The sequence below is a fragment of the Protomyctophum parallelum genome, assembly GCF_964188405.1.
Source record: "Protomyctophum parallelum genome assembly, chromosome: 17".
NCBI classification, from domain to species: domain Eukaryota; kingdom Metazoa; phylum Chordata; class Actinopteri; order Myctophiformes; family Myctophidae; genus Protomyctophum; species Protomyctophum parallelum.
In genome coordinates, this window is record NC_139719.1 from 35,156,866 (window position 1) to 35,180,622 (window position 23,757).

General features: G+C 42.1%; 2 protein-coding genes across 3 annotated transcripts in view; one reads left to right on the forward strand and one right to left on the reverse strand.

Moving 5' to 3' along the window:
* The first annotated feature begins 2,075 nt into the window (after window positions 1-2,075).
* Window positions 2,076-7,376, forward strand: abi3b (ABI family, member 3b). Of its 2 annotated transcripts, none has more exons than XM_083787010.1 (6): window positions 2,076-2,342; window positions 2,635-2,796; window positions 4,304-4,486; window positions 4,839-4,903; window positions 5,441-5,527; window positions 5,832-7,376. In XM_083787010.1, exons 1-6 carry the CDS (start codon window positions 2,208-2,210, stop codon window positions 6,397-6,399), a joined length of 1,200 nt encoding a protein of 399 aa, XP_083643136.1. In that variant the 5' UTR covers window positions 2,076-2,207; the 3' UTR covers window positions 6,400-7,376. The 2 variants fall into 2 exon arrangements, with proteins under 2 accessions (XP_083643136.1, XP_083643137.1); XM_083787011.1 differs by having other exon boundaries at window positions 5,444-5,527.
* Window positions 7,377-13,064: 5,688 nt separating this feature from the next.
* The window catches only part of mpp2b (MAGUK p55 scaffold protein 2b), a gene marked incomplete at its 3' end in the record, with an annotated part of 70,933 nt that continues 60,240 nt past the window's right edge, over window positions 13,065-23,757 (reverse strand). Inside the window, 11 exon segments of the mRNA XM_083788028.1 lie at window positions 13,065-13,085; window positions 13,087-13,122; window positions 13,124-13,155; window positions 13,158-13,193; window positions 13,196-13,241; window positions 13,996-14,124; window positions 15,551-15,753; window positions 17,631-17,792; window positions 18,638-18,706; window positions 22,078-22,180; window positions 22,721-22,852. Coding sequence (XP_083644154.1) covers window positions 13,065-13,085; window positions 13,087-13,122; window positions 13,124-13,155; window positions 13,158-13,193; window positions 13,196-13,241; window positions 13,996-14,124; window positions 15,551-15,753; window positions 17,631-17,792; window positions 18,638-18,706; window positions 22,078-22,180; window positions 22,721-22,852 — 969 coding nt within the window.

Sequence of the window (23,757 nt, forward strand, 5' to 3'; positions counted from 1 at the left end):
ACAAGGCGGAACCAGGGCGGAACAAGACAGAAAGAGCCTGCTGGTTAGTCAGTCAGGGGACCAATCAGGTGTGTGTGTGTGTGTATATATATATATATATATATATATATATATATAGTCTTACACTAAATGCGTTCGGGAAACCCAGCCAATATGTGTGTGTGTGTGTGTGTGTGTGTGTGTGTGTGTGTGTGTGTGTGTGTGTGTGTGTGTGTGTGTGTGTGTGTGTGTGTGTGTGTGTGTGTGTGTTAGGCTGCGCAACAGTGACACACTGAACGCTATTTTCGTGCTCGGACCCAACCAGGGACCCAGGCAGGTACAGACACACATAGCTCCTTAATGGAGTGGTTGCATCACTTAAATATTCATTTACCACAAACGTTGACTGACCACTACTCCACCACTACTCGTTATTCATTTATTTTACGCAAATTGTGTCATTAAATATGCACAACACAAAATGGCCCAAGCAGACATTGATTCTGTGTCAAAGATTACGTCAGGGCTGAGAAAATGTTGGTAGTGATGACCGCACGCACACACACACACGCACACGCGCACACACACACACACACACACACACACACACACACACACACACACACACACACACACACACACACACACACACACACACACACACACACACACACACACACACACACACACACACACACACACACACACACACACACACACACATTTAGTTCAGGACTTTGGTGTGCGTAGAGACTCTTTGTACACAGTAGTTCAGCCTTTGATACAGGATATCCTTAACAAAACAATGGATGTTTACTTAAATTGAATATTCGGTCATTATAATCACATTACATGTCAGATTGTTTAAAATTAGACGCAAACCAGTGTTGTTGAGGTTATTATAATTAGCCATCTCATCTCACTGCATAACTTCTAAATCTATACGGCTATGTTCTGTTCTGTTCTGTACTGTACTCTGAAAATAATTCTCCTCCTCCTTGTCACCATCGATCATCATCATCATCATCATCATCATCATCTCCAGTGGTGCTATCCGGCTATGTTCTGTTCTGTACTGTACTCTGAAAATAATTATCCTCATCCTTGTCACCATCATCATCATCATCATCATCATCAAATTCATCATTGGTGGACTATAAGATGATTTTTTACTCGTTCAACCAAATGATTAGGCCCCTACCTACTGTTTTCCTTTCTTGAAAATGTAGTGGAGTCGAAAGTACTGTAGGCCTACAATTCAAGCATGCTAAAGTTACAGTATAGGCCTGCTGGCTGCCGCCTAGATACTCAAAGAAACAGTACTAGAGTAAATCTGTAAGTGTACCATTTATATATAGGCTACGCTACTGGCCACCGTGCACTGATCAGCATCATCATCAACAACATGATCAAGATTCATTATCATTATTATCAGCCTATCAGGTAAATGCGTCCGAGTTCGACCTATGAATCTGAGTATCTGACTGCTTAACTTTCCCTCGCCATAGATTATTTGCCTACACTGACCTCTAGTGGCAATTCAAATTAAATTATTATTTCGATCGACGCATGTTCTGTTTATTTCCCTTCATGTTTGGCTCGTGTTTCGGACATAAATGAAGTATTAATTAGCGCAGTTAGCAGTAGCCCACCAAGACAACGGAGGGATACAGCCTGTCTTGTACAATGAAATCAACTATTTTCAATCTTCCACAGCGCAGAGCTCAAATTGGACCTGCTGTGTGCAGCCTATAGGTTAGGTTAGGGTTATGCCGCTATGGTGTTGTAGTGCAGTGTTTTTCAAAGTGGGGTCCAAGGTCCATCATGCAGGGCCACTGGGCCAGGGAGGGACCGTCAGGTCTCCAAATGGACACTTACAAATGGACCCTTGCCTTGTGCCTTGCGGACCATATTGTACTGTAGGCTACATTCTCGGAGTTATGGCCGGAGGCGGGAGGTATTGAGTTGAAATAAAAAGTTTGAGAACCGCCAGTGGACAAATAGGTTGCTCCTTACCTGAGAGGCTGAGACGCGAAAGCTCGTAGCCTGCGGTCATTCCGCATTCAGCAGCGGTCCCTCCCTACTTCCCATTTCCCAACAGTTTTTCACCCTCCCGGCGGACTATGAAGCGGTATTTTAGTACAAACTAAGCCTACTCGGTCTCAACAGCTAAACATAATTATTTTCTTTCTTTTTTAAAGTTGTTTACCAACGATTAGGGAGAAATCATGGCGGACCAAACTAAAATGTCAGACCTTATTTCGCAAATACTACAAGAAGGACCAGCTGCGAGGAAAGGGCTAATCGAGAACCACTGTAACCTCCTTAAAGTCGCAGATTACTGCGAGAATAATTATCTTCAGGTGAGTGACTTTGAGGAATACACACATAACTTGAACAAACTAGTTAAAATGGGTTGTGTATATAGGCGATTCATTAAACCCGGAATAAAGTTCCGGGTTGCAGTTATGTGTCGTTTTTTTATTTTAATATTTGTATTTATTTATTAGGCTCATGGCTTACAATAACATTGTAGCCTACGTGAAGTGAAGTGGCTTCAATAATAGATATTGAAATGTTGACTTTCACAGTAGAATACAGTTATCCCATAATAAAATATGGTAGGCCTACTGCGTGACTTGAACTCTTTTACAGGCAGAGAACTCAACTATTGAAGAGGCCAAGGCGTTGACCACCCAGTCACTGGCCAGTGTGACGTATCAGATCAACAGCCTGGCCACCGCTGTGCTCAGACTGCTGGACGCACAGGCCGTGCAGATGAAACACATGGAGTATTCAGTCAATATGCTTTCACTGGTGAGCAATGCCAATCACAGTCCAAAACAGGGATGGAAGAAGTAGCCAACTCATAATGTTTAAGTAAAAGTATCAATGCTATGTTATAAGTAAAAGTCCTGTATTCAAAATGTACTTGAGTATGCTATTATGTACAAAAGTATTGGCATCAAAATATACTTAAAGTGCCAAAAGTAAAAGTAGGCTACTCTTTGTGCCGAATGTTCAATTTCACAAGTTCTACATGTATTAACATCTTTAGGAAATAGCAAATGCAAGCTCACGGTGCTGTAGAACTTATATTTATGCTATTTTAGACAATTCAGAAAGGTTTTTAATATTTTGGAAAATAAATTACCGTCCTATACTATGCCCAAAATATGGATGCCAGCTTGAAAGTGGTTAAAAAGAAAAGGAAAAACATCAAATAAATTTCTGCCAAGAAGAATAGGATTGTTATAATGACATGTTGTTGGCAGCCACCTTGTTGGTCAGAAAATTACTGTATTCATCAGTGGCATGGTATTTCATAACTCACTGGATAATAGGTCATCAACCACTAGTCTGTCACCAGCTGAGCTACTCCTTTCATGCTCTACCTCTAACACGCTTGCTTACAGTATAGAGCATCACAGTCCCGCCCCCTTTCAAGACGACGACAGGCCCAGGGAATAATTCCCCATTAATTTTTCCCATAGACATTTCAAAAAGTATTTATTTAAAGATCTGTAAGCCTCGAACAAAGCCAACTCGGATTGTGACAAATGACAACATTTTTTTAAGGCCGAACACATAATTAGAAAGAAGAAAAAAAGTGTTGTTGTTTTTCTTCTTTGTAAAATTACGTTCGGCCCAAAATATTATGTTTGTTGTCATGATTTGTCACGATCCGAGTTGGCTTTGTTCGAGGCTTACATATCTTTAAATAAATCATTTTTGAAATGTCTATGGGAAAAATGCATGGGGATATATTTCCTGGGCCTGTCGTCGTCAAGAAAGGGGGCGGGACTGCGATGCTCTATACTGTATGCACAATATTGAAATTATGACCGATATCCGATCTCAGGGTCATATTGGCCGATACCGATTCTGATACCAATATATTACATTATTAGCCTAAATTATATATTTATATTGATGAACTCATTGCTGAATTTTTTTGTTTTGCTGGTGAAAGTAGATAGTAAGCCAACCTTCCCAATAACAGCTGACGCTCTTAAAGAGACAGAGACAGGCAGACTGGCCCTGCTCTGCGAGCACAAAGCCATTGGCGGTGACATTATTGTGTCATCAATATCAGTGAAAATAATCTGGATTATTTTGAGACCGATCCGACACCGATATGGCATTTTTATACGCTACCGATCATATCGTGCATCTCTACTTATAGTCATCTCTTGAGGCAGCACCTGTATATATAGGGGCAGCACACACATAAACACCTGATATCTAGAACTGATCATATGAACGAAGTGAAAATGTGTTTGTTCAATGGAGTAAGGATGATTGAAACTGTGGTCTCAACCAGACTGTAGCTATACATCATGAAAAGGTGGCGAGGAGAGAGATCGGCGCCATCACTACCGCAAAGAAGATGTCCCGCAACAAATGTATGGCCCCACCTAAATCTGGAATGGAGCCAGATGGCCGCTACTCAAGAGTCCCCATATCATACACCATTCTGGACAACATCGGACACTGCTTCCATCAGGTGAGGATTTTGACAGATCCTTGATTTAAGTTACATTTAGTTAATAAGCCCGGGCCGCTAGGCCAGCGCTATTGGTGAGATTTAAAACGTCTCTTATATTAAAACATAAATCATATCATCACAAAACAAACTCCATAAAAACCTTGATAGTGCCACTTTCCACATCAAACTACTGCTCACATTCTTTTTCTTCATCGGAATACTTTAGCACTAGATTTAAGATCCATAGCACGATGCATTCTCTCTTGCACGCCACGGTCCCAGTTGGACTTCTGCCGTGATATATGGCCGACTCTGGCATAGCCATAGATCAGGCATGTCTCTTTACCTCCATTCATCTTCTTTTCCCCAGGTGCAGCAGCACAGACCGAGAGCTGGAACCACAGACAGCACGCAGAGTGCTGGGAGCAACTCTGGGTATGTTCAACTTCAAGGTTTTAATTCATCACCGATGGGAATTGGGAAATAAGCTTTGCAGCAGCGCATACAATATCCACAGCAGTCAACCAATACTTACAAAACATTCAAAGGGTCATGTAATATTGAAAGCTGCTAGCATGGGTTATAGGCTGTCTGTTTTCAGTTTTTCTCTTGTTCGAAAGACAATAACATATTTTCTTCATGGTGGACTGTACACTGTTGTACCTGCTGCAATACTTATGTATCATAATTACAATTTACTGTAAATGTTTTTTAGTATCCGAAATACTGTGTGTTTTCATGAAGTGTTACTTACTGTACTAGTTAATACCGTAAATTCTTTGATTAATACACAGAGCATTGTACCGGTATTAAAATAGTCTGTTGTCTTCCAATGTTTTAATACTTGAATATAACCCAAGCCTTTACCTGAGGGTGTACCAGTAACCTTTGTTTTCCAGGAATAAGTGTCATTGAACTGACTTTTGTGTGGGGATCACCTGTTGACGTTTGACTGCCATCATTTCATTTCAGCAGTCGAGTTCCAGGGCCAGTGGAGTGTCCTGTGGCTCCTCCCACTGTGCCTGGCGAGTCCATGTCCAGCTTTACTGACTGCTACGGGTAAGAACAGCTCCTCCCTGTTCCATTTAACCAATCACAATCAGGAATTATTGTCAAATATGTTCATAACTTCATACAAGAAAATATGCTGGTTTAATCCCACCCGTGCACACAACAATTAAACACACTTCCACACACTCACATGATACAACAGCATATGATACCAACAATTGGCACAAATGGGTTACAAAATCGTGGGAGAAAAATGTAGAGAGTTCTTGTCCCGCTTAATGACATGCAAGCAGTAATGGTATTTGGACAACTGTTCATAGGTGTTGATGGTGCATTTGTTTGATCCATCCAGATCCAGCCATGGCATAGCAGTGGCCCCACCGTCAGTGCCCACCTTGCCATCCGCCTCCAGCGCACCTCCACCTCCTCCTCCTGCCACCCTGGATTCGGGCCTCCCTGCCCCTCCGCCTCCTCCACCCTCCATGACCTCACCCACCGGCCTCCCACCACCTCCACCCCCACCACCCATCAGTCCATACGGGCTCCCCTCTCCACCGCCACCCCCACCCGGAACAGGAGGTGTCCCCCCTCCTCCTCCCCCTCCCCCACCCCCACCTTCATCAGGAGGTGTACCTCCTCCTCCACCACCACCCCCACCCGGAACAGGAGGTGTACTTCCTCCTCCACCTCCTCCTCCACCACCACCCCCACCTGGATCAGGAGGTGTACCTCCTCCTCCACCACCACCCCCACCTGGATCAGGAGGTGTACCTCCTCCTCCACCTCCACCACCACCACCACCACCCCCACCTGGATCAGGAGGTGTACCTCTGCCGCCTCCTCCTCCTCCTCCTCCATCATCAGGAGGTGCACCTCCTCCACCCCCACCTCCTCCTCCACCACCACCAGTCCTACGATAGTGAACATTATGGTGTTAACCTCGTCATGGATTCCTAACCGTATGAGCTGTGTATGTAGATGAGCGCGCTTGCGGTTGGGTTGACCATAGAATGGCTTTGTATTGTGCTGCTGCTGCATAAGCGTACAACATACAAGCGTATTATATTATAACAGAGATACTTTGCTAAATATGAATAAAAGAACGTGTATGAAGAAGAGGTGTTGTATTGGGCTGCTGTTGCATGAAACCGGCATCAAAGTATTAATTCAAGCAAATTGGTTTTTTCTGCAAAGCACAATGCCGTCCCCCACCTCCCCTCAAAAGCCAACATTCCTATGCATGGAGTGCAGCCAAGGAGCTCCCATTCTACATGTTTCAACAGCACTGAGGCTGCATTCCTGAGCTACGGTACATGCTGAAACGTGGATTACACACCTATTCCGCTCCTTTTATTGTAATGGATGGTAATGTTATTTCGCCTTGTCATGACATATTTATCATTTTATTTATCACCACAATTAATTGACAGTCATGTTTACCCCTATTGTATACCGTACCCATCAAAGGCTTTTCACCTGGCACAGCCCTGGGATTCAACACTGATTCACTCTCCCAACCGTGTCAAAAACAGTGATGATGATACTGTAAATTGTTTGCGTCACTGACGGTAACCCAGGTAAGCTCTGCTACTTTAAAAAGGTTGCTGAGGCTGTGGAACGCCTCATGTTGCATATTTGTCTTAGAGTCGTTATTGAAGAGTCCCTACAGGAAACTCATAATTGGACAGTTAATTTCTATTGTGCTCAACTACACCATACAGATTATATTTTAAGGTAACCTCTATTGAACGGAATACTGTGGCAATTTACACTACTAGGCCTATTGTAGATCTAAACAAACCAAGCATTTCAATTAATATGAAAATGCTTTAGTTTGTGTATAATCAAAGGTGCTGAGCCAGAAATATCACAATTACAACAATAGTTACAATATTAGGCTCAATGTATGTCATTTGAATCAGAAAATAATTCTAAACAAGTCTAGTGTAGTGCCCACAAAATGAGAATACCTGCAGAAAATCTCAGACATTAAGCAACCCTGACACATAATCACAGCGGGACACACACTCTAATTATTTCTTCATGGAATGTAAATAGGTTTGACAACCGAGCATGGAGATAGACTTGGGGGTGAAATTGAGCCATTAGATTACATTTTATGTGCACTGAATGTAAATAGCTAGCCTCCCCTAACCTCCCCCGGGGCAGACACCTAAACCTAACCGCAACCCTCTCCCGACCCGCAGCGCACCTCGGATGATAGTACGCCTCCCGCCTCGAAGTTACACACTTCTGCATCCATCAAATGAAAGAAAAAGAAAGAATTCCATGATCACGATTGAGTCAATTTGTTTTTCAAAGTTTCTAGACAGCAGTCTTTGAGGCGAATCAATTGAATAATTTGTCATTGTGATAACAAAATCCTATTCATGGTAATGGAATTTACAGAATATGGCACGTAGTAGCTTTTTGCTATGTAGGCCTATAAGTAAAACCACTATTCTTCTCATTTCCCTTTAAGACTACCCCAATTTTTGTGTATAATTTAACTTGGTTATAGTTATCGTGCCACCAAGCGATCTGTGCAGCAAGACAATGTTTGTGTGTGTGTGTGTGTGTGTGCGTGCGTGTAGGGTGTTCTTCGGGAGATTAGACTCCGGTCATTCAGGTTGGTTCAACTTCCATCCAATTACAGTATGTTCCGCCTATCAGAATATAGTGCTGCACGTTAAGAGCTGTGCCTTTAAACTGAGAAATAAGGCTATAAAACCTCTCCTTTGTGACTCAAGTTTAAAAAAAAACTCACTCAGGTTAAGAGAAGTATACATGTTGAGATCTGAATTAACTACGGTAAGATTACATTCACAAAGATTCACAATGTGCTGATTGTCTTATTTCTATGCATGGTTTGTCAAACTGTCAAATTATTTGGTTTTTGAAAGCTGGGATAAGAAAATATTTTACAGGCTTATGGTCTATAACCTCAATCATTAAACTTGAATACTGCACAGAACATTAAGGCACATACATATTCTCTTCTTCACAATTTTATGTGTGAGTGATGTATAATGCTGTAGTGATATGAGAAAGGAAATATGGTTTATGTGAATGTTGCCTTGCTACATAATGTGTTTATCACAACTTTCTTATTTATGCACATAACATCTTGATTTAGACATTCAGGACAGTCTGGTCATGCAGGAATTTCCAAAGTCTGTTTCCCATAACATGGCAATATCTCCTTAAATAAGTCTATTAATAACACTAGTCTCATAACCACCATGATAGCACATTCACTAATCAATTAGTTCAACTGGTGCTACATTCGATTTGGACTGATTGCGGAACAGTGTCATTTGCAATGACCAAAGTCTGCTGAATTTATCCTCTTGACACAATGTCATAGAGATCTTGCCTAGTTAAGTATTACTGTAGTTAACCTCAGGGTTATCTGAAACACCTGTAAAGGGAAAGCAAAGGGAAGTCTGATATGAGAACAGAGTTAACGTAGCAGAAGCCAACAGTTCCCATTATTTTGTTAAAATTACAATGACAATCGTCACCAGCTGAATCTGCTGTTCCTATAATTATTGTTTTTCCTCTTCCTCAGTATTGTCAGCAACCTTGTTATAAGTCTAGCCATGTCTGTCACGCCCAATGAGTACATGTAAGTATGGCTAAACAACAGGTCAAAATGGCCTCCAGCATAATGAAGATGGTTTGGGAGATCACTTGTAGGCCTATATCAACTTAATCAAGAAATCAGACTTTTGAATAAGGAATAATGTTCACCCTGATATATATTTTTTATATATACACACATGCAAATGTGATGTTTAGGCTTCAGTATTAAATAATTATTCCTTTATTTAAAAATAAATAAATATCTATTTTTAATTCCATAGTTTTATTAGTATTTTTAAGGTTTGACAATAAAGTCTCAGGTTCTGAAATGTAAATATATTCCCTCAGATATCCCATCTTGGTGGTGTTCATAGGAACGATCCTACTCTGCATTTACAGACATGCCAGGAAGAATAGGGCAAGCCGTGCCAGCACAAGCCGACAGGCCCTCCTCAATCTGTCATCAATTTGTCTGTTACACAGGAAGAGGTCGACAGACACACCAACAGACTCCCTACTCGCTACAGCACAATAGACCCCCCACCACCATACTCACTGGTATGATACTTACACTTAAGTTCATTGGTTCTCAAAGAGGGGTCCAGGGACCTGACTGAGGTGTCCCCATTTAAATGATGATAGTTAGCAACCAAATACACCAGCATGCCGAACGGGAAGGGTCGAGGCAAGTGCCTAACACTATTATTCTGAAAAACTGTTATTTCACCCAAAGAAGGAACAGTAAGACCCATTCACTTTTGACTCTGAGTGTCTAATAGAAAAAACACTATTTGCTATTACAATGAACTTCTGTTCCCCATGCAGTTTGACCCTAAACTGAGGAGCCCTCAGCCAAGGGGGCCACCGCCTGCCTATCATCCTATAAACCTGCCTCTAGCACCACACCTCTCATTTCCACCTGCACAGATTGCCCCCAGATCTAAAAAACCTAGAGAATCGCAGTCAGGGTGGAAACCTTGCATGTCCAAAACAGTTACCACTTACTTTTCAGGAAATGGGATGAAGATTTTCTGAAAAAGCAGATCTACAAGATTACAACGCATCATGACGAAGTTGAACATTTAATTAAGTGACGGAAACTGATAAAAAGTTGAAATATGGAGTGACCTTTGTCACCTTTTTTATGCATGCTTGTTAGCCCCCAACTAGAGCTGGGACTCTAAGGATGGCTGTGTGGGTCGGTCTGTCTGTCAAACACTTGGACAACATTATTCTACTGGCTGGATTGTCATGGGATTTTCTCGTCAGGCTTCCCAGATGATGCACCTACTGATTTTAACATGGCATTCATCTAGAGCCTCCTTTAGGTCAAAAGGCAATTTGTAGTTTTATTTCATTTCACTTTAAAGCTTTTGCAATTTTTACAAAATCATGTGTTGATCCTTAATTTTGCTATATACTGTGCAAAATACAACAGAACAAAAAAACGTAAAGGTATATCAATCACTGTATACAAATATTGTGTGATTTAACAATGTTATGCAGTGTGCCCTGGTGGCTCACCTCGTAAGAGTGCATACTGTACCACACTTTACTGCTCGTTAACCCCTCACAGCTTCCCTGTGTGTTCACTGTCGAAATAAAAACAGAAATGCAAAAACACAACAATAATAATAACAAAGTTACACTGTTAACTGAAGGCAGAGGCATTGCTCTGGATATTTAGATTTATTTTAATGTCTTTTTCTATGAACATCAAAAATGAAAGTGTTCTGTAGTCATTCAACTACATCAACACACCGTGAGTGTCATCAAAGCACCAAAGTATTTTCTCTATGTTATATATACCATTTGTTACAATACAATATTTACAATTGTGAGGGACAAATAAAATAAATATCCAAATAAATAGACAGCAATCTTTTTCTTTCTTCATGATGAAGGAACATATAGAGGAATAATAGCTGAAGTGCTCTATATAGAAAGGATAGGCTATAGTGCACACTTAGGACTCGTTTGAAACAGGTTCGGTATAAGGCAAACATAAGTTAGAAGCCGCTGACAAATCTTTGGTGACTTGCATATTGGATAAAGGTTCAAATCTATTTCCATTGATTATTCCCGTCTACATTGTTGGGTGGTAGCATTTTACAGCTTCTAAAACATTTACTTGCTGTTGAAAAGTACTGTGGGCCTTCACAAAGTATTAGATAACAAATCGATAAGTTACATGAGCGTTCAGTAATAGTTTCTTTAGATTTCTGCAAGAGGCACATCTTCAAAAACAGGCAAATAGCATTCAGCACACAAAATCAAATAACCCATTCTGACCGGGCACCCATTTTGGTGTCGGCATCATGTTATGCTTTAGCTATTTAAAAATAGCAGATCTACAAGCTCATATCGCGCCACCGAGTGGCGCGATACGAGCTTGTAGGTCTGCTATTTTTTGAAAAATCGAAGAACAACTGACATTTTTTAGAATCTGATCTCAGGTCAGAATGGGTTAATCAGACCAGTGTGTGTCCGGCGGAAACCTCGTATGAATCTGATCTCAGGTCAGAATGGGATAAACACTGAATGGAGAATAAAACATGAAATATCATTGTCAAAATAAGACGAGTGCACTGAAACAGTAATCCAGGACAAAGATGATTCTTCCATTGTTCTAAATTAGGTTCATACAGTATGTACAGTGTGCAACACAAATCGTTGTGCGTTATCTTTCTATTGCTGTTTTAAGTTTTCCCAACAAAGGACACGCAGTAACAGAAAAAGTACATACATACTGTACAGTATATAATTTATATCGTATATCGCGTGTGCGTGTGTATATCTGTGTGTATATATATATCTGTGTGTGTGTGTGTGTGTGTGTGTGTGTGTATACACACACACACATATACACACACGCACAAACATACACAGTCATACTGTATGGTTGAACAGCAAAATATACATATTGTAATATAAAAATGACATTTGGTACCTCTCTTTAAACCATTTGTCTTTAAACTACCAATCCAATGTAAACATTACACTACATAAAGATTTGGGAAGGCTACAAAAGATCAATTACCTCCTGGTGGTAGAGAGTGTTGATGACACCCCGGCCTAGACCCTCAGCAAAGCACTGTGTACAACATACACTGTTAACCACCCTACTTCCACACTCATAGTAATATACACTGTTAACCACCCTACTTCCACACTCATAGTAATATACACGGTTAACCACCCTACCTCCACACTCATAGTAATATTATACACTGCTCACACTAATAGCACTATATCTCATTCAACTCACACATAAGCACAGCGACGCTCATCGTTAATGAATGCAGCCGTTCTCACTGGCCACCCACAAAACACTCCTCTCATGTGAAGATTTGTTTTCACCTCTGGGAGGAAGAAAAAGTTTGTCTGCGACTTTTCATGGAATTATACTGACTAGACACCCCGCTGTAGCCAGGTTTGGCGAAAGCAGTCGCGCAACAAACCTGTGTGGCTATTAAAATGTGTGAGCCGGTGCTTTTCTGGTGGGTTTGAAGCATCAGTCAGCTCTGAACGCCTTCTGAACATTTACCAATAGCATTGATTTGTTGTTTTTAAATATAAATGAAATACATCTTGACATCATGGGTGACAGAGGAGCTCTAAAGGTTTATACACACCACTCTATATGTGAGGCTGGTCCATTGCACTAAATCAGTGGTTCTCAAAGTAACATCTAAAATGACACAGATGCTGTCCCAGATTGAAGACGTATACGGTAGTTTAAACAGGTCTAAATGGGTTTAAAATACAAATAAATTAATATTTGAGAACCACCTCACTAAAGTATGAGCACTGGCCCCGTCTCCTCAACCACCAACCAGTAACCGGGCTAGCGAACCCTGTGCTGCTCTCTAAAGACATGGTGATGGTCTACCATTAAGGACCCGTACCGTCTTTTCCTAGCAGAATGGAGAAATCAGCCACGTTTGACCGCTGGCCCAACTTCACCCCTTTTCCAGGTGACGTCTCAGTGCCCTTTAGATTAGAAGACCCAGCTGACAGGGCACCCACTGCTGCTCGGTGGACAGCTTGTCCAGTGCCACCCCGCAGGCTGCGGAAGGCCCCTTCCAGCCGTCATTGACAATGCAGAGGTCAAAGTAATGTCCGTATGCCGCTGGATCCGTTCGCTTTCATCCACCGTCCTCTTCAGCTCAGAGTCCTGACGGGAGTATTGCAGTGAGATAATAATCATGTAGTATATAATAATAATAATAATAATAATAATAATACAATAATTATCTACCTTTCAAAAACAAGGTGAGCGTGGTGCTTTTAGAATAAAGCAGTGAATAAAAGAATCAATGAAAATGAAATAAATTGGCCTGGGCACATTTATTTTGCAACTTTTTTAAATCAGTGTGAAAGTTTACCAATCACATACGAAATTTGAGTTGAAAGAAAATAAAACAAAAAAACAAATAACCATAAAAATGGAGAACAATATAAAAATTCTGAACAAAAATTAGAAAAAAGGGTAAGCAAATTAGGCAGGATTTACCAAACTCTAAAGGCTGATTTATACTCTGTTGTTCGAAGGTGTCATTTGTCGACAAGAGCAGATACGATTGTATGGAGGAGTCTAAATTAAGCTTAAAGGTCGTAATGGCAGAGTCCCAATCAGGAATATGTGGATAACAGTAACTTGATTGTGTGAGAATGGATGCAATCAGCAGACAATTGAGCAGAAGGGGCTGGCAACGAGGGATGCGATAAACATGGAAAAATTGGTGCACAGCTGAAGTGAAAGTACACAGTAATTGGCCTGATTGCAGTTTCCTGGTTACGTGTTTTGTTTTCAATATATTCTGTATTCCAGCTGTGATGTTTCACTCTTGATTACACACTTTGCCGGTAGCACTTTAATATATTCAAATAGAGTTCTCCCCCATTATAACCAATTAATGTACACTTACCGTTAACTGTTTTGTGACCACTCCCATCTCAATGGCTGACCTATTCATGGCTTTGAGAACCTCGAAATCTGGCGCTTCGATGAACACCACATAGGGCAGGAAGTCAGACGTACGCAGGACTTTGAGGGCCTAAGAGAGAACATATACTGATACTGTATACATTGAGATCCTTTTATTATACTTTGTATGAAATAAAACGTTATCGTATTTAATAGTAACAGTATCGTCTTGAGCTAGCAGATTTATCTGACTAATTATTAGTCAGATAAATGTATTAGTCAATAACTATAGTGTAGTTCTGATTATGCCAGCTCCGTGTGGTTTGGTGGCAGAACTAGTCATCTAAAAGGTAAGCTACAGACAGCTGCATAGGGTCACTCTGAGTCTGCACTGTCTAAATATGTACATAAAACTTCAGCAGGGCGGTCATATTTCAACGGTGGCAGGACACTGCTGCTGAATGCAAATATAGATGAAACACTGGAGTAGCCTTGAAGCTAATCTGTTCGCCCTAGGAGGCAACATAGTGTCCCAGATAAATGTTAGTCTGCTCCATAGTGACGTTAATAGGGAAGCTCCTTATCGATATTGGATTTATTACATTACTCAGGATAGGTCAGTACCTATGGTCAGTAAACAATCAGAACACCAGAATGAGTGACTTTTCAGGTGTAGACACCCTCTATATTTAGATTAGCTCACACCGTGCAAGGATCTGCTACTTTTAGCGAATGTTCCCACCAAAATGGGCATGTTGGGGTTTAACTGGTTAGAAGCATGGGAAACAAACCTTTTAGAATAGAAGTCCCGTCATCTATAAGAAGGTGAGTGTGTGTGTGTGTGTGTGTGTGTGTGTGTGTGTGTGTGTGTGTGTGTACTGTATGTTAACCACTTAAGCCCTGCTACTGTACAGTATAATCATACTTTTATGACGAATAGTGACAATAAAGAATCTAAAATATTTAGAAGATTATTATATTGCGAGCCTTTTTGAGTATGTCTTTCTCTCGCTCTAGTTTGTATGGATTTAATGTATATGTGTATACTACTGTAGACATACCATATTTGTAATACTGTACAGTAAGGCTATGGTGTATAATGCTGCCATACCATAGCACATAAATGCCAAACCTACCATAATACAAGAGGACCACTGTTCAATGTTATCATCATAATTCTTGTTTTAACCCATTCTGACCTGAGATCAGATTCATACGAGGTTTCCACTGGACACACACTGGTCTGATTAAATACTAACTACCTCACAAAGCTGATGTGATTTGTTGAATCTTGCCACTGATTTCTCTAGATGAAAACACAACATATGCTTTGAGTGAAAATACCCCTGGAGCAACAAAACTATATGTATGCTTCATTGCTTAGCTGTAATCTACACCTGAGATACATGTGTGATAATGGCATACAAAGTTGATTATACACAGTGTCAAGAGTTTAACAATCTGTCTGTAATAGAAGAAAGAACAGAAGGCAGGAATGGTGCAGAGCTCAATTAGCAGGCTGATGTTGTAATTGGCAGGACGGTATCTTTTCCCACCTGTGGGTTGACGTCGAGGATGCAGATCTTCCCTGTGTCCATGACCTCATGGATGGTGTTGATCTTGGTTCCATACAAGTTCCCATCGTAGTCGCCATGCTCCAGGAAACGCCCGTTTTTTATGTCACTCTCCATCTCACTGCGACTCATGAATGAGTACATTTGTTGATCCCTCTCATCCACTTTGGGTTTTCTGGTGGTGACTGAGGGATGAGAGAGTGGAGGCATACGTCGCTTTCATTTGGGTGAGAATAGTCTCAAACAGTACCGAAAGTCATGAGGTCATTGTGGGTCTTTTCATCATTTGTTCTCTGCAAGAAGTGTGTTCTGTACATAAATGGTTAAGTTCAATTCTAAGTTCAGTTTAGTAGGAAGAAATAGCATACAGCCTACAGAATCAAAATACGTTACGCCCTTACTCAGCAAAACCGCTGGTTCCTGCAGCAACAGAAAGGGAAAATAATTCCGGAATAATACCGTAAGAGAGAAATAATAAATGTAAAGAAGGAACGCATAAAGGAGATGCAAAGGAATAAATAAGGAGAAAATAACTCCTCTGGCCCTTTGGTTCTGTGTATTGCCTCATCACTTAAATCACTGGCTACAGCTGGCCCCTGCTTGTTATACAGCCATTTAATTAATCCCTTTGGGTGAATTCATTCTCTGCATTTGACCCATCCTAACTACTAGATGCAGTGGGCAGCCACTGAGCAGGGCCTGCTCTAAAAGCAATGCCTGGGATAGACAGTAGCTACCATGCTTCTAACCACTTGAACTCCAGCATGCCTATTCAGGGATGAACATTCGCCAAAAATAGCCGATCTACAAGCTCAACGTCACAATGCGACACGTTGTAAGCTTGTAGATTGTCTATTTTGGCGAAGAGATTTGTTATTGTTGTAGACGGAAAAAAGCGGTCTAAGTACAGTTTTAACTCAGGTCCGTCTGTCTAAGAATAGAGGGTTGCTAAACCTGAAAAGTCACACGTTCACATGAAGTCCTGGCTCTGGTGTATGATTGTGTACTGGCCTATCCTGAGGAATGAAATCCAATAGCTAGGATGTGCCCTATTAATGACACTATGGGCACAGCTATTGTACTGATAATACTGTTGACACTGTATTGATATATGAGTATTTTTTTTTTTTTTTTTTTAATTTTTATCCCACAATTTTGTAACCCAGTTTTCTTTTTCACCCAGTGCCAATTGTCTAATGTAATCCTGGGGGGGCAGCGGACTGACCTCATGCCTCCTTCTATGCATAAGTCCAAGCTGCTTCTTTTCACCTGACAGAGGGGAATTTCCCCGGCCGGACGTAGCGTGTGGAAGGGACACGTTATTTCCGACCAGTTCCTTTCCCCTCCATCAGGCGCCCCGGCTGGCCAGGGGGAGGTAGTTTTAGAGACCAGGATTACGGCATGTTTTTGTGAGGGTATCTACCCTAGGGGACACGGGGAGAACATGCAAACTCCACACAGAAAGGCCCTTTTGCCAACCCCCACCTCGGGTATGGGCACTGATGACGCGGAGGAGGGAACACACCGCCAGTGCCCACAGCATCCCCAGTGGGAATCGAACCCAGGACCTTCTAGCTGTGAGGCGACAGCACTACCAACTGTGCCACCGTGCCCCTGATATATGAGTATTCTGTTGATGTCGTAACCACACTGTGATTGTGTGTACAGTATTTGTTTATGCATAGTGCAGGTGAGGTTACTATATTATTGTCATGTACACTATCGCCCATTGTTGGTGTTTTTGTTATTTAGCCTTCTAGTTTTGTGTCACTATACCCTAGCACCACCCGAGCACCTTATCTGACCACTTGTTCAGATGGGTGGGCTGACATCATGTTTATTTCAATGATCAATCGATTGTGTTCTGGCTTGTATCAATGGAACTACCGTAGTATACTTAATTTATAGGAATCACATTTTTTGTATTTATTTTAAGTTTTAAAGAGAAAATACCATTATATTTTTATATTATCATAAAGATCGTAGTGTTTTGCCAATAATTTGGGGGCCCACTTGCTGCACTATATAGGATACTGTACAAGCGAAGGGAAGAGGTACTCACAGGGAATGGTGGTGGCGTATCGCTGAGGGTCCAAAACCAGCAGTTTGTTCTTCAGGCTGCGACGGCCCACACCCTGTGCTCCAATCAGAACCAGCGTCTTCCTCCTGAAGGGCGGGACTTTGGCCACTTCCTCGTAGATGCGCAGCTCATGGCGATCGAATTCTACAACATACGTTACAATTAGGGATGTCCTGATCACGTTTTTTTGCTCCCGATCCGATTCCGATCCGATACCGATTTTTCCCGACCCGATATTTATATTTTATAGAACACGTTTATGCCATATCACAATAGTACAATATCCCAAATCACAGACAATATCCAGTCTAATATGATATGGTTAAAATATTGATACTAGGAATGTCCCAATCACGTTTTTTGGCTCCCGAATTTCCGATCACCCGATCCAATCGGGACAACCCTAGTTACAATGTTAAACATTTTATTTCCAGTTTAATGAAATATTGAAAATGTTTTTGTCTCGTGAACAATGGAATAGAAAGAATGAGAGAATCAGCTTTATTGTAACATCACAGAAGAGAGAGAGAGAGAGAGAGAGAGAGAATAGAAAAAGAGTAGAGGGAGTACAGCGCTTGGGTCCAACACCTGCCTGTCCTGAACCGTGACAGTTTATAGATTTGTTACATTGGATCCACTGGAACACACATAATTTTTTCCCATTTCCTGAAAGGTAACGGTTTTGGAAATACATGGTTTCCGCCCGACAGACGATATACAGAAAGCTAAATAGAGACAATGTTCAGCCATGGCAACCACCCGCTTGTATATGACATGCTGAACTGAGTGCATGCGTGCGTGCGCACACGCATGTGTGAGTGTGCGTATGTGTGTGTGTGTGTGTGTGTGTGTGTGTGTGTGAGCGAGCCCTGTGTCAGTCTGTGCAGGCATACACAGAAACATTGCATTCTCAAAAACCACTGAGGGGATCAGGGAGCGTGTGCTGTAGGTATAATCAGGGAGCGTGCTGTAGGTATAAAGCACTGTACCTGCATTTTTTGTCGTCAGATACATCATCTTCTTTTTCTTCTTGCCGCCCATCCCAGCGCACAATGGACCTATGAGAGGCAGCAGAGCATGAGAAAATAAAACGTTGGAGTGGCACACTTTTTTGCCAGCCTTCAACAAAGTTCCACCGTTAAAGTGATATACTGCACCGGCAAGGTCTGTTGCCTTCTGGAGCTCTGCAGGCTCATTCTAAATCAAACATGGATAAGGAGCAGTACACAGCCTTGAGCACTAGATGGCACTGTGACCCAATGAACCGATTCCTTCAACTCCATCTGTTTGGGACAGAACACCTGGGACTGGCTGTCATTGTCTGGCTGTCTACTACAATGACAGGAGGGTTGTCTCTAGAGAAGACCGCCTGATACAAAGGAAACGATAAACATGGAAGAGAAATGTCTTAAGTGTCCGAGTTTAACACAGGCATCTGTTGGAATGATACCGCACGTCATGGCGCGATTCCGTGATTGAAATATACAGTACCTGTTCCTTAGCTGTCCATTGCATGACAAATGCCCAGGAAAATCATTTCTAAACCGCAAAAGCCAGACTTAACGTGTCCCCTCTAAATGTACTGTACTATTCCCACCACGATCTCTGCTGATATATTCTGAGTGGGGTGTGCAAGTGGACAGATGTGTCCTTGGAGCACCACCCCAAGGGCAGTATTGTTGTTTGGGCCCGTCATCTTCTCCCCTCACCAGAAGCCAAGGGCAGATGACTCACCACCTGTTCTTGCCCCACTACTGCGAGGTGCAGTGTGAAGCTTGGGTTATGGGGACTCCAGAGGGGGGGGGGGGGGGCACTTTCACCTTGGCATCCCACATTGTTTTTAATTTGTTCAATATCTTTATTTTTGTCTCCACCAGGCCAAAGGCAAGGGGGGAGAGTATGTTTTGCACTCCGTCCGTCCGTCCGTCTGTCCGTGTGTCCGTCCGTGTGTCCGTGTGTGTGTCCGTGAGCAGCTAATCTCCGGCACCGTTAACCCGGTCGATGCCAAATTTTGCACACACACTCCCTGGATGCCAACGATGAACCTCTGCCCCAAAATTTCCAGAACGGCCTGTTATAGCGCCACCAGGAGGCCGCTTTGTGCAAAACAAGTTTTTGCACAGTACACCTACAGATTTTGTCCAAACATCGCAAATTGGTACACAGTCTCTCTAGAGCCATTCAATGAAACGGGTCTTTCAGATTTCTCAGACTCCATCCTGATTGGTTAAGATTGGCTTCCAAAGTTCACAGGAGTGCTCAGTTTCAAACAAAATGCTGAAAAATCATGAACACATCGCGTGATTTCCGTGAAATTGTGCACGCACATTCCCACTAGGCCGAGGAAGAAATGCCACATGAACAATTTCTTTTTTTTTTTAAGATATTTATTTTGCGGCTTACGCCTTTTATTGGTTTTTTGAAGGGACAGACAGTAGGCTGACAGGAAACGGGAGAGAGATGGGGGAAGACATGCAGTAAAGGCCGTGTCGGGCTCGGGAGTCGAACCCGCGGCACACTGCGACTGGATTACCAGTCGGGTGCCCAGACGGTTACGCCACCGCCTGGGCCACATGAACAATTTCAACTCAGCCTCAAGGTGGCGCTATAACTGGCCGAAAAGTGTTTTACTTTTGTTGCCCTTTTATCCAACCACCAGATGAAGGCAAGCTGCAATGTCCTACATTCCTATCCTGGTGGAGACCTGTGCCCAGAAGGGCACTTTTTCTAGTTTATTTATTTATTTTTTACATTTTTTTAATAATAAAAAACAGCAGATCTACAAGCTCACAACACATCACAATGTCAGCCTGTAGATGGGATTTTCGAATAGTTTAAGTATAAAATGCCAAAATGATGCCAGTTATCCCAGTTCTCCATGCTGGCCAGCTCGTTGGTACTCTGAGCTCCTGCATCTTTCTTGAGTACTGGCTGCTAGTCTCATTCTTCTGGCTGCTATTTTACGGCATGCAACATTTTGGTATAGCACACTTCTGCAGGATTGGTTTCAGAGTCCAGCATACAGGGTTTCCACACCTGAGCCGACAGCCGCGGACGTTTTCACTGTCGGCCAGCTTCTTTTCCGGGTTTTTAGACAGAGCTGGCCGACAGAGAAATGTCCGCGGCTCTCTGGTAAGTGTGGCAACAGCTATTCACTGCCATATAGGAGAACAACAGACTATACCTATAGACCTATAGAATAGAAGAAGCTGATTTGTCTGGGAGGTTGAAGGTACACTGCACTGCAAGTGCCTTCCTCACTTTAAGATCTTGCACAGTTGAGTTGACCTATGAGCATAATGAGCAGGTACTTAAAGTCCTTGACTTCCTTCAGAGCAGTGCCTCCTGTGGTTGTCAGAAGTGGATGTTTCAATAGGATGTTTTCTTGGCATTTAACCTTGGCACACTCTGAATCCAATCTGTTCAGTAGCTTCTGTGCTTATAATGATGTGCAATCAGGAGTTTTATTTCAATTAGGCTATTGTTTTTCATGATTCTGAAAACAATATCTTATAGCACCTGTTGCATCCTACCGTATATTTTTTTGAATTGCTTAAATAAGCCTGTTTGAATATGTTAACTTCAACATGTTGACTTTGACCAGACATTACAAATTAAATAACGCATCACCTCTCCAGTTCTACCTGCATGCTACAGTATATGCCAACATTGTGTATAATTATGGAATCTAAAATCGTGCAAATGGTGGTACTCAGCTAATTGTTGCAATTAAGCCTTTTTATTCCTGCGGCATCTCATCGCGAGCCGAGCTGATTTTTCTGATACGGTTTTGTCCTTGGAGACCATATCACAGCTACTCAATCAGCAGCCCCGCCTCCCCCTCCCCCATATCTTTTCTGTAGGACAGAGGTTTTGAATACAAGAGCCGGCGGCTTAACAACCAGCAGATTGGATCAGTCCCGTCTGAGTCACAGCAACGCTCATTACCAGTTCTCCAGTGCTCACTGATGGAGTTAAAAGACCAAAGGGGGTTGGGTGGGTGGGGGGGGGGGGGGTTAAATGAGAAATGAGTGAATGACCCTGCCATCTATAACATACTCATATGCATATGTGAAAAGGAACAGCTGTTGCCTGTCGCTGGTGTGCGTGAAGTGCAGAGTTGGGAACTGTAGTGCAGTCACTTGGCAAGGTTTTGACTGTGTTAACCCATTAAGATTCTACAAATGCCTTTTGACTGTGTTAACCCATTAAGATTCTACAAATGCCTTCTATATCACTAGTTCTCACACTTTCAAGATTTTATAAAAAAAAACAACAGATGCATAAGCTCGCAAGCGTTGCACAAAGTGACGCGCTGTGAGCTTGCATATCTGTTCTTTTTTAATAGCCAACACTATTGACTGTGTAAAACTGGCATAATGCGTGTCTCTGTGCTGTGTGTAGCTGCTGGTACTCATCATGACTCCACCTGTGGTAACGAGCTCCAGATCCCTCTTAACGAAGGCTTTCCTCTTCTCCTCCAGGAGCTGGCTAGGAATGAGGCCCGCGCTGCCTCCCTCTAGGTGACAGGCCTATGGTGGACACACGAGGAGTAGAGTATCATCGTTAGTATGTTGTGAAGTGGGCATCCATGTTTACTTGGTTTGGTGTTGTGATGAATGGAATAGAATCTACCACCCGCCTCGAATGTTATCAACCGATAATAACCAGTATGTTTTCATCAAGACCATGCAATGCAGCCAGTATGGACATTTCCTAGCCGTGAGTAGGCGGCTAGGAAACGCGAACTGAAATTACTGCCGCCAATGCGAAAACATTGTGAAACTGATTTACATGGCCGGTTAAGACTGATATGAGGTTAAGAGAATTGGTTAGGGTTAGAGTTTGGGTTAGATTTAGCCGTTACGGTTAGTAATAGTCGGTCAACGCGACCAACATACTACGTCAGTATTTGGAAATGTCCATACTGGCTGCATTGAATTGTGTTGATAACGGCTGATGACGGAGATTAAAATAAATCATCTGAATCTACAGAATAATGGCTAAGAAAAGAACGGATAGTTCCTGTTTGAATTGAAAGTGTAAGAGGGAGCGCCGCTGGCTGTACTGACTTGCCACCAGTTGAGGTCCTCCTGGTTGAAGATCTGCAGAATGTCTCCACTGCTGAAGCTCAGCCCTGCCTCTTTACAGGGAATCAGGTTATCATGGGACGGGTCGTAGTCAAAGTGACACTTCACGAATGCCTGGAGGAGACGGATGAAGCATAGGAAAATGACACAGAAAAAAAGGTTATACAGAGCTATAACTCAAGTTTCATTAAAAATAATTATATCTAGAGTTTGACACAAGTGACCCAATGCTGTTATAAAATGATTGATGGCACAAAATTCTGAGAGCTTGTGTCGAAGAGGATATTGTGATTTAAGGATACACCCGACGAATGGGGTCACGAAAAAACAATAGGGTTGGTTCATCCTCTGCGGAGCATGAATGAGTTCAGCAAGTTTTGACAATCTGCCCATTAGCTTGTGAGATATGTTATGTTAAAGTGCACCTTTTGGCATAAAGGCACTAGAGCAGTGCTTCTCAAATAATTTGCAGCTCATAAAGCCAGGAAATTATGTGAAGCCTGTGGGGCTAGTTCAGGTCAACTCAATGGAGCGCCAATTTCTGATCAGCTGATCACTCACATGCTCACTCCACCTGATTGGGACAGGCAATTTTAACCTCCCTGCTCACAGCCCATTCTTCTTGCTGCTGCTCTGCCATCTTGCTGCTCTGCTAAGTGTTTTTGTGCTCCCCAGTCCCCACCACCACCAACACCACCCCAGCATCCACCTGTGGGCTCCGTTTCTAGGATTACTTTACGGGGGTCTATTTAATTCCATTCTCTGTCAAATCTAGTTGGCAAATCATTTATTATAATGCATGCCTACAGGGAATGAAATGAGACAGCCGTGATGCCAAATATTATGCTTATAAATATTTACACTCAACATGTTCAATGCTCAATAAATACATGGATTCAATCCAAGAGTTCTCTGACTGAACTGAACAGATCTTCTTATTAGGGCACTATGTCTTTTTTTTTTTTTTTTTACATATTGTTTCTGTCAGGCAGAAACCTTGTATCTCTATATTTTAACAT